The 10,915-nt window shown below is 42.1% G+C and overlaps 1 protein-coding gene across 1 annotated transcript; it reads right to left on the bottom strand.

Moving 5' to 3' along the window:
• Positions 1-1,018: 1,018 nt before the first annotated feature.
• Positions 1,019-9,473, bottom strand: nif3l1 (NIF3 NGG1 interacting factor 3-like 1 (S. cerevisiae)). The gene is made up of 7 exons (XM_029713856.1): positions 9,436-9,473; positions 7,695-8,317; positions 7,097-7,253; positions 6,869-6,992; positions 5,680-5,818; positions 4,458-4,541; positions 1,019-1,582 (listed from the first exon to the last, which is right to left on the bottom strand). Exons 2-7 carry the CDS (start codon positions 8,305-8,307, stop codon positions 1,398-1,400), a joined length of 1,302 nt encoding a protein of 433 aa, XP_029569716.1. The 5' UTR covers positions 8,308-8,317; positions 9,436-9,473; the 3' UTR covers positions 1,019-1,397.
• Positions 9,474-10,915: the final 1,442 nt, after the last annotated feature.

Here is a 10,915-nt window from a genome sequence, read left to right as displayed (position 1 = left end):
ACAGAAACCACTAATAAAGGACTCCAATAATAAGAGACTTGCATGGGCCAAGAAACACGAGCAATGGACATTAGACTGGTGGAAATCTGTCCTTTGGTCTGATTAGTCTAAATTTTAGATTTTTGGTTCCAACCGCCGTGTCTTTGCAGAGTAGGTGAACGGATGATCTCTGCATGCGTGTTTCCCACTGTGAAGCATGGAGAAGGTGTGATGGTGCTTTGCTGGTGATACTGTCAGTCATTTGAAGTGGTCAGTCTGAGGGGAGCAGCGGTGAGGTTGCCTCTCACCCGGCTCACCGTCCCTCTGCCCTCCTTCCCTCTACTGAGAAAAAAGGGCACAGTCTTCCAGCTGATGGTGAAACTCAAGTCGCACTGCATTATTCCTGCGTCATACACCAATTCATGTTTTTACTCCTATGACCAGAGAATGTGAAATATTCCTCTATGAAAAGACGCTAATAATAATGCAAGCTTATCGGAACACTTTGTTATACTCATTCATTGCAGCATGAGGAAGTAGGGGGAATGCGCATTTTATGGCTTATGAAGTGTTGACGGTGCTGAATAACAACTTAAACATTCAATGAATATAGCAGAGCTGTTTGTCTCTCTAGTCATGGTTATAAAAGTTTTGAAATCTCAGTATCAACTTTTCTGTGCATTAGAGGCTGATTTTTCCAGTCTATGGTGAGGAAACTGCAGACAGTGATCTGATTGGACAGCGATAGGCCTATAGATGCACTTGATTTGCTCTCTGGGCCTGCCGGATAGGTGGAGATCTACCTTCAGACACATGAAGTAGTTCAAAATGGGAACACTTTACCTTTCCAGGCGCTAGGACTTCTGAATCAAGTGCACCTACCACCAACAGTGCAAAAGGAATTTAAAAAAATAGGAATGCAAGGATTTATTTATATATATATATTTTTTTTTTTACATTCATGTTTGGTAATCGACTAGGAATGCTGTGGTGACCACTGATGTAGATGCATACTTTGAATATCACCCAAAGAGTTACCTTATTCAGTTGTATGCATTATTTATTAAATCCTTTAACACAGAGATCATCAACTAGATACAAACACAGTCCTATTTTTTTCCTTGAGAGGATGGTCGGGCAGGTTGGAATATAATTGCAAATAGACAGGAAGGAGCCCAAACATATATTTGACTTAAACAATAATTTCAAACCTTGCTTACATTTAGTATACGATCACATCTCTATTATGTGTGGGAATACTGGGAACAGATTTCCAAAATTAAAATCACTTCGAGTTGATTTCCTGGTGTTTTTACAGCCTTATGTCCAAATATGAATTTATTAATTATTTGCTCAAAAAACCACCTGCGGAATAGATTCGGCCTGTGGACCGCCAGTTGAGGAAAACTGTAAGCATCTCAGACCACCTCCAGGGGGTCCTTGTCAGCCCGTGACAGCGCCACGGTAACAGAGTTGGACAGATGCCCTGCCAGCCTCTTCTTGAACACGGCCAGGAAACCCCGCTCGCTGTTGCTATGGTCACTGAGGATCACGCTGGCACCCGCAGCGACGGAGTCCAGGACCTCGTGATGGGACATTTCACCTGGGGGAGAAATGAGGTCAGAGGTCAATGTCTGGACATCTAAACATGAATCAAGTAAAGTCAAGTAAAAGTGTGTGTGTGTGTGTGTAGGCATGCATGCATGTACACTGACTATACAAAACTGATCTTTCCATGACAGACTGACCAGGTGAAAGCTATGATCCTTTTTGATGTCACCTGTTAAATCCACTTCAAATCAGTGTAGATGAAGGGGAGGAGACCGGTTAAAAGCTTTTTAAGCCTTGAGACATGCATGATTCTGCCACCACCATGCTTCACAGTAGGGATGGTGCCAGGTTCTCTGCAGAAGTGACGCTTGGCATTCAGGCCAAATAGTTCAATCTTGGTTTCATCAGACCATAACATCTTGTTTCTCATGGTCTGAGAGTCCTTTAAGTGCCTTTTGAAAATCTCCAAGTGGGCTGTCATGTGCCTTTTACTGAGGAGTGGCTTCCGTCTGGCCACTCTACCATAAAGACCTGATTGGTGGTGGTGCAGAGATGGTTGTCCTTCTCCACAGAGGAACTCTGGAGCTCTGTCAGTGACCATTGGGTTCTTGGTCACCTCCCTGACCGAGGCCCTTCTCTCCCGATTGCTCAGTTTGGCCGAGCGGCTAGCTCTAGGAGTCTTGGTGGTTCCAAATTTCTTCCATTTAACAATGATGGCAGCCACTGTGTTTTTGGGGACCTTCAATGCTGCCGACATTTTGGGGTACCCTTCCCCAGATCTGTGCCTCGACAATTCTGTGTTGGAGCTCTACGGAAAATTAATTCCACCTCATGGCTTGGTTTTTGCTGACATGCACTGTCAACTGTGGGACCTTATATAAAGTGTCAATCAAGGGTTTTTCTTAATTTTTACTATTTTCTACATTGTAGAATAATAGTGAAGTCAAACTATGAAATAACACATATGGAATCATGTAGTAACCAAAAAAAAGTGTTAAACAAATCTAAATATATTTTATATTTGAGATTCTTCAAAGTAGCCACCCTTTGCCTTGACAGCTTTGCATTCTCTCAACCAGCTTCATGAGGTGGTCACGTGGAATGCATTTCAATTAACAGGTGTGCCTTGTTAATTAATTTGTGGAATTTCTTTCCTTCTTAATGCGTTTGAGCCAATCAGTTGTTGTGACAAGGTAAGGGTGGAAAACAGAAGATAGCCCTATTTGGTAAAAGACCAAGTCCATATTATGGCAAGAACAGCTCAAATAAGCAAAGAGAAACGACAGTCCATTACTTTAAGACATGAAGGTCAGTCAATGCGGAAAATTTCAAGAACTTTGAAAGTTTCTTCAAGTGCAGTTACAAAAACCATCAAGCGCTATGATGAAACTGGCTCTCATGAGGACCGCCACAGGAAAGGAAGACCCAGATTTACCTCTGCTGCAGAGGATAAGTTCAATAGTTGCCAGCCTCAAATTGCAACCCAAATAAATGCTTCAGAGTTCAAGTAACAGACATCTCAACATAAACTGTTCAGAGGAGACTGCGTGAATCAGGCCTTCATGGTTGAATTGCTGCAAAGAAACTACTACTAAAGGACTCCAATAATAAGAGACTTGCTTGGGCCAAGAAACACGAGCAATGGACATTAAACCGGTGAAAATCTGTCCTTTGGTCTGAGTCCAAATTTGAGATTTTTGGTTCCAACCACTGTCTTTGTGAGACGCAGAGTAGATGAACGGATGAACTCTGCATGTGTACATCACTGAGTCCAAGCTTCCTGCCATCCAGGACCTCTAGGCTGTGTCAGAGGGAGGCCCTAAAAATTGTCAGACTCTAGCCACCATGCTGTCTCTCTGCTACCACACGGCAAGCGGTACTGGAGCGCAAGTCTCGGTCCAAAAGCATGGAGGAGGTGGTGTGGGTGTGCTTTGCTGGTGACACTGATTTATTTAGGATTGAAGGCACACTTAACCAGCATGGCTACCACAGCATTCTGCAACGATACACCATCCCATCTGGTTTGCGATTAGTGGGACTATCATTTGTTTTTCAACAGGACAATGACCCATCACACCTCCAGGCTGTGTAAGGGCTATTTGACCAAGAAGGTAAGTGATGGAGTGCTGCATCAGATGACCTGGCCTCCACAATCCCCCGACCTCAACCCAATTGAGATGGTTTGGACAGCAGGGTGAAGGAAAAGCAGCCAACAAGTGCTCAGCATATGTGGGAACTCCTTCAAGGCTGTTGGAAAAGCATTCTAAGTGAAGTTGGTTGAGAGAATGCCAAGAGTGTGCAAAGCTGTCATCAAGGCAAAGGATGGCTATTTTGAAGAATCTCAAATATATTTTGATTTGTTTAACACTTTTTTGGTTACTACATGATTACATATGTGCTATTTCATAGTTTTGATGTCTTCACTGTTATTCTACAATGTAGAAAAATAGTAAAAATAAAGTAAACCCTTGAATGAGTAGGTGTGTCCAAACTTTTGACTGGTACTCTAGACAGGTGTGTGCCTTTCCAAATCCTGTCCAATCAATTGAATTTACCACAGGTCGACTCCAATCAAGTTGTAGAAACATCTCAAGAATGATCAATGGAAACAGGATGCACCTGAGCTCAATTTCGAGTCTCATAGCAAAGTGTCTGAATACTTATGTAAACAAGGTATCTGTTTTATTTTTAATACTTTTCCAAAAAATTCTAAAATCCTGTTTTTGCTTTGTCATTATGTGGTGGTGTGTGTAGATTGCTGAGGAGCTTTAAAAATATATTTTAAAATAAGGCTAACGTAACAAAATGTGGAAAAAGTCAAGGGGTCTGAATACTTCCCGAAGGCACTGTATATGCAAAAGAAATTGTTCAGTATACTTGACAGAATTTGTTTTGATTCTAGCAGCTGGCGTTTATAGTGAATGTACCTGTGATGTAGAGGTCTGCTTTCACTCCATTCAATACTGAGCCTCCGGACCCAGCACACACTGCCACAGTGCTTACAATGGACTCTAAAAGGAACAATCACATAAAAATTACGTTATCCTCACTAGCTGTCAACATAACACTTATTGCAGCGAATATATACACTAAACAAAAATATAAACCCAACATGTGAAGTGTTGGTCCCATGTTTCATGAGCCGAAATAAAAGATCCCAGAAAATGTCCATGTGCACAAAAAGCCTATTTCCCTCAAATGTTGAGCACAATTTTGTTTACATTGTTGTTAGTGAGCATTTCTCCTTTGCCAAGATAATCCACCCACCTCAGGTGTGGCATATCAAGAAACTGATTAAACAGCATGATCATTACACAGGTGCACCTTGTGCTGGGGGCAATAAAAGGCCACTAAAATATGCACTTTTGTCACACAACAATGCCACAAATGTCTCAAGTTTTGAAGGAGCGTGGAATTGGCATGCTGACTGCAGTAATGTCCAAGAGAGCTGATGCCAGATAATTTAATGTTAATTTCTCTACCATAAGCCGCCTTCAACGTTGTTTTAGAGAATTTGTCAGTACGTCCAACTGGCCTAACAACCGCCCAACCTGTAATAAAGCCCTTTTGTGGGGGAAAAACTCATTCTGATTGGCTAGGCCTGGCTCCCCAGTGGGTTGGCCTGGCTGCCAAGTGGATGGGCCTATGCCCTCCTGCCCAGTCATGAAGAAATCCATAGATTAGGGACTAATTTATTTATTTCAATTGGCTGATTTCCTTCTATGAACTGTAATTCAGTAAAATCTTTGTTCAGTATATTTAAAAGACATCGTGTGTCCCCCAAACGGCACACTATTCTCTTTATAGTAAGGCCGGGACGATACCAGTATCACAATATTTTTTTCCATGGAAAAAATGAAAACACAAAGAAGAGCAAACACTTTGGTCCTTTAAAAACCTGCTGTATGCTATATCAAAAAATAAATAAATGTGACTCTGGATGACAACATAATGAAGTTTGTTTCTAACATTAGGGCTGTTTTCCTAAAGAAAAACATGTATCGCAATACTGGTATCCTCCTGTCACTACTTTATAGCTACTTTTGACCAGGGCACTATATAGGGAATAGTGTGCCATTTGGGACGCATCCAAGTTAGTAATCCGGTAACAAAAAGGAAGACAGATGTTTGTGTAGCCTTCTCACTCACCTAAAGTTTGCTGGGCTCCGAGGGCCAGCCGAAGGTGATTCAAACCCAGGTGTGATTTCATTTGCTGGACGGCCGCCGCCACAGTTACGGGCTCGTCCAAAACGCTGAGTCGCCCTTGGCCGTAGCCTGGGAGAGGACGCTACAGGGTGAGAAACAGCCAGGGTCGTGTTCACTAGGCACCAAGAGGAATAAAACAGAAACAGGGAGGGACTGCCTGAACTTTTTGTTTTGCTACAGTGTGCACTAATGAATAAGATGTCACACGTAAAAAGAGTGAAAACATTTATTAAAATTCATTGAAGTCCAGTCCTATTCACTCTGTGGCAAGCTAAGCCTATTGATTCAGGATAGCAGGAATATGATCCCAGGGGATATTTATCAAGCAGGGATTAACATTAAGGGTTGTCCTATTGCCTGGGGCCTGCTCTGAGGTTGCGCCATTGGGCAGGTGATAAAATAAGTTAAAACAACCAAACCTCTAGTAGCCTAAAACTGATCGTTCTGTTTTCCATTGTTTAAGTAAAAGACAGACAATTTATGGCAGTCGGGCAAGTTGAGCCAGCTCTGAGAAATGTTTTACTGATAACAACCAAAATATAAAGAATTCCAGTACTGATCTTTCTGATTTCTCCCGTGTGTAGATGAACAGCTGTCAATATATGGCACTACTGCGTGTAAATATCTAATTTACATTTTCGTGCAAGTGGTCATAATCTTTGGGCAACCTAAAAAAAATACTCGTTTAAATGTTAATCCCTGTCAAGCGTGCTGATATACAGTCTGCTTCACCCTTTCCATGTAATCTTATCTTGCGTTTACACAGGTAGCCCAATTCTTTTTTCCACTAATTGGTTCTTTGACCAATCACATCAGATCCTTTCACATCAGATCTTTTTCAGAATTGATCTGATTGGTCAAAATACCAATTAGTGAAAAAAATATCAGAATTGGGCTGCCCGTGTAAACGCAGCCATTGTGATCTAAAAGGCAAAAATGATCTTAAAAATCAGCACTCAGACCAAACTGTCTACTTTGCGTGTTCAGGGTGTAATACGCTGGATACATATGGCCCCAGATCTGTTTGTGCCGTTTTGCCAACTGCTATGGTCGTATTTCCCATGACAATGACCATAGGAGATGGCTATACAGCACAAACAGATCTGGGACCAGGCTAGCAGCAGTACTATACCTTTTTTACTTGAAGGATACTGAGAGACTGGCTGGGAGTGGCGTGTTGTAACAGAGTTTGAACACTGGGGGTCAGCCCTGAGTCTGGACAGATCAGACTTATGAAGAAGCCATCAGTTTCAGAGCTAGAGCCAGATAGGAGACATGTACAGTAACAGTGTAAACAACAGTGAAGAGGTGTATACAGATTTAAGCACGCGCACACACAAACTGACAGAGTATCCAGTACCTGACAGCTGTGTGCTGTAAACTGACACCGCTATTCGTCCCCTTCAGTTCTGCCATGATGGTGTTGAGCTCCTCCTGACTCCTGGCTGTAAACTCCAGTTTGTGGCTCTGGGGTGCGCTACTGAAGGCTTGACTCAACACTGAAACTTTACCACTCCCTGAGGAAGACAACAGAAACAGTACTTGTTACTCCGCAGTGCTTTTCAAACATCATGAACTTATTCAGGTGGGGAGAACACTCCAGAACATTCAGATAATTTGAGTAGAACAGATATGACACTCTATACACATCTTCAATAAACTGTGAAAGTGACATCATCCTACCCTAATCTTTGGATTGGGCTTGACAATTATAATACAATTTGTGAAAACACATTCATTTAAGATATATACAATTATATTTGTGGATGAGTTTACATCTGCCAGATGCCTTTTGGGGGATTTTGTGCTGAAGACCATTGTGCTACGTTTTTGCCCATTGAAGACCATTCAAAAACGAGTTCTTGGAAAATTCTGTGTCACTTTCATAGCGCACAGAGCTACAGCAGTCCACTTTTCTTATTATAAAGCTAGGGGAAACACTGACAGCAATCTCTTACCAACTCCTCCAACCAGCCAGTCATTCACGCCTCCTTTGACGCTGTCCCAAGAGGTGTGAGGAGAAAACACTGCTATTCCAGCCGTAATCGCCCGGATAGCCAATCGCTGCTTCCAGTCCTTTGAAACCAAGCACTTGATTGGATGAAACAACGGGGGGTGGTAAGAGATGATGAGATCGCAGTTCATCGCCTCTGCTTCCGACATGACAGAGTCGGTCAGGTCATTGGTTAACAGGATGGTTATGATAGGCCGACATTTAATGGGCTCAACTAATAGGCCAACGTTATCCCAGGACTCTGCCAGTGATAGAGGGGCGAGCTGCTCCAGAACCTTGAGAACCTCCTTTAAATCCATTGGACCTGTTGGACGAGAAGAGTGGGAAAGGGAGCACGAAAAAGAGTAGCAATGACAGAGATGGAGATGGGTAGAAAGCTGACGAGACCTAATAGTACAATGAGAGGGGTCAGAAAAAAAGGATGAGCGAAGGGCAGACAATTTGGAGTGAGAAGAGAAAGGGGAACAAGCGAGTGTTTGAGAGATGCTTTCGTGGTAGCTCCTTCTCCAGGTCAATGACAGAATTCTCTGGAAAACATTCTTGTATCCAGTCAACATTAGTGTAGACCTGTGTGCAAAAGAGAGTTCATTTGATATGAATAAATATTGTTTGCATCCAAGAGCAAGGCTAATCTGCAACAAATAGGCTGCATTCTCTTAAAACATCATGACCTGTTTATCTTGTCATCTATTATTAAAAAGGCTAATTGTCAAAACGTGTCAAAAGTCCCATTCAAATGCAGTGGTGGAAAAAGTACCCAATTGTCATACTTAAGTAAAAGTAAAGATACCTTAATAGAAACGACTCAGGTAAAAGTCACCCAGTAAAATTCTACTTGAGTAAAAGTCTAAAAGTTTTTGGGTTAAAATATACTTAAGTATCAAAAGTAGAAGTATAAATGATTTAAAATTCCTTATATTAAACTAACCAGACGGCACCATTTTATTTTTTTCTCACGGATCTCCAGAGGCACACTCCAAAATAATTTACAAACGAATTGTGTGTGTTCAGTGAGTTCGCCAGATCAAAGCCAGTATGGATCACAAGGGATGTCCTGTTGATAAGTGCGTGTATTGGACCACTTTCCTGTCCTGCTTAGCATTCAAACTGTAACGAGTACTTTTGGGTGTCAAGGAAAACGTATGGAGTAAAAACTACATGACTACATTCCTAAAGAAAACAAACATATACATAGTAAAGTGAAGTACAGATACACTCAAAAACGACTTAAGTAGTACGTTACACCACTGCTCAAATGCTAAGGTGCGCTGTTCTAGCTACATTTAGTAGGCTAGCTAATAGGTTTGGATTGCAATGGCTGCTGTTGCCATTTTGGGCATGGTTGTTAAGGTGCATTGTTCACAAATTAAATCAACTGCACGGGTTTAATGACCAAGGTAACGTTAGAATCGAGATAATTTAAATCACACGAATATGAGCCAGAGAAACTCTACAAACTAGCTAGGTAAAGTAACTTAGAGGCATGTATAATAGCTTCGCTAACATTAGATAGCTGGCTCCCAAACTTCGAACAGGGCCCACAGCAATACGCTACCAACAAAAAAAAGGTGTTTCTGTTTGCATGTTCAGACTGGTGTGATTCATACGTTACATTTTAAACGTAAGTTACCAATTAATAGGCAAAAACTATGAATTGGAAATGCAAGCATGGTAACAGCACTTACTGGTGGAGAGAGAGACAGCTTTTGTGGTTACCTTCTTCTTCGATTAAGTTTAACCGCGGTTGGCATCCAATAAATGTTGCATTACTGCCACCTACTAGACTGGAGTATAACTCCCATATACTTTGTTTGAAAAAAAAAAAAAAAAATACAACAAATCCCCAACCATCTAACACTACACCAAAAATAATAATAATAACATTTTCTCAAATGACTGCCTCGCCTGGGTCACCAACTACCTCTCAGAGTTCAGTGTGTCAAATCGGAGGGCCTGTTGTCCGGACCTCTGGTAGTCTCTATGGGGGTGCCATAGGGTTCAATTCTCGGGCCGACTCTTTTCTCAGTATATATCAATGATGTCGCTCTTGCTGCTGGTGATTCTCTGATCCATCTCTACTCAGACGACACCATTCTGTATACTTCTGGCCCTTCTTTGGACACTGTGTTAACAAACCTCCAGACGAGCATCAATGCCATACAACACTCTTTCCGTGGCCTCCAACTGCTTTTAAATGCTAGTAAAACTTGTTCTCATCTGGCCTACCTGGTTAAATAAAGGTGAAATAAAATAAAATAAATAAGTAAAATACTCCTCTATTTAGTGCTACTTCAGGCCAACAGCCTGAAAGGAAGGAACACCACCACTTAACACACCCTGTAACTCTTCTGATGTCAAGTCTCGCGCACCCAAATACCTCTGCAGCCGCCACCTCAACCTCTATTTTCTGCGACTTACGTTCCATCCCTGCAGAACAGTTGATAACCATTGCTATAAATGCCAAAAATCCAATCTTACTGAAACATGTATCACTTGTTGGTTTATCCCTCTGTACTGGTACAGATCGAATACTCACACCACTCCTCTCAGGATCCCTCCCCCTTGACCCATCTTCCTCTACTTTCTTCACTGCCTCAGCATATGACAACTTCTGCACTAGTCTAACCCGGGAAACCTCAACCTGCCTCTCACACAGGACATTTCTGATCCCCAGCCCCATGGGCATCCCTACAATTAACACATAACACTACTTTCCCCAATGCTACACCTTCCTTTGTCTCATGCCCTTCTGCACACTTCTCATACCTAGGAACCTCCCTCCTACACACTGCTGCCACATGCCCATAAGCTTGGCACCTGTAACAACGTAATGTATTTGGCACAAAAGCTCATACAGGATAACTTATATATACTAACATCACTTTGTCGGGCAAAAGAACAGACAATGACTCTTCTGTTTCTCCACTCATCCACCCTGTCTGCGTCACACCAAATGATGAGCATCACAAATACCGGGAATCTTCCCCTTCAGTTGGTCAGCTTTCACATTTACCGCTACCCCAGTAATCTCTCCTTTTAATTGTGCCCTTTTCTTGAGAGAAAAAATGCCCCCATTCGTTTAACACGGAGTGCCTGCTCCCTCTGACCAGCAGAAACACAAACAATTATCACAAGGCCACTTCTGGTTACCCTCGCCTATTCCAC

The sequence above is a fragment of the Salmo trutta genome, chromosome 2, assembly GCF_901001165.1.
Source record: "Salmo trutta chromosome 2, fSalTru1.1, whole genome shotgun sequence".
In the NCBI taxonomy this organism is placed as follows: domain Eukaryota; kingdom Metazoa; phylum Chordata; class Actinopteri; order Salmoniformes; family Salmonidae; genus Salmo; species Salmo trutta.
This window is presented reverse-complemented; position numbering and strand designations above follow the sequence as displayed.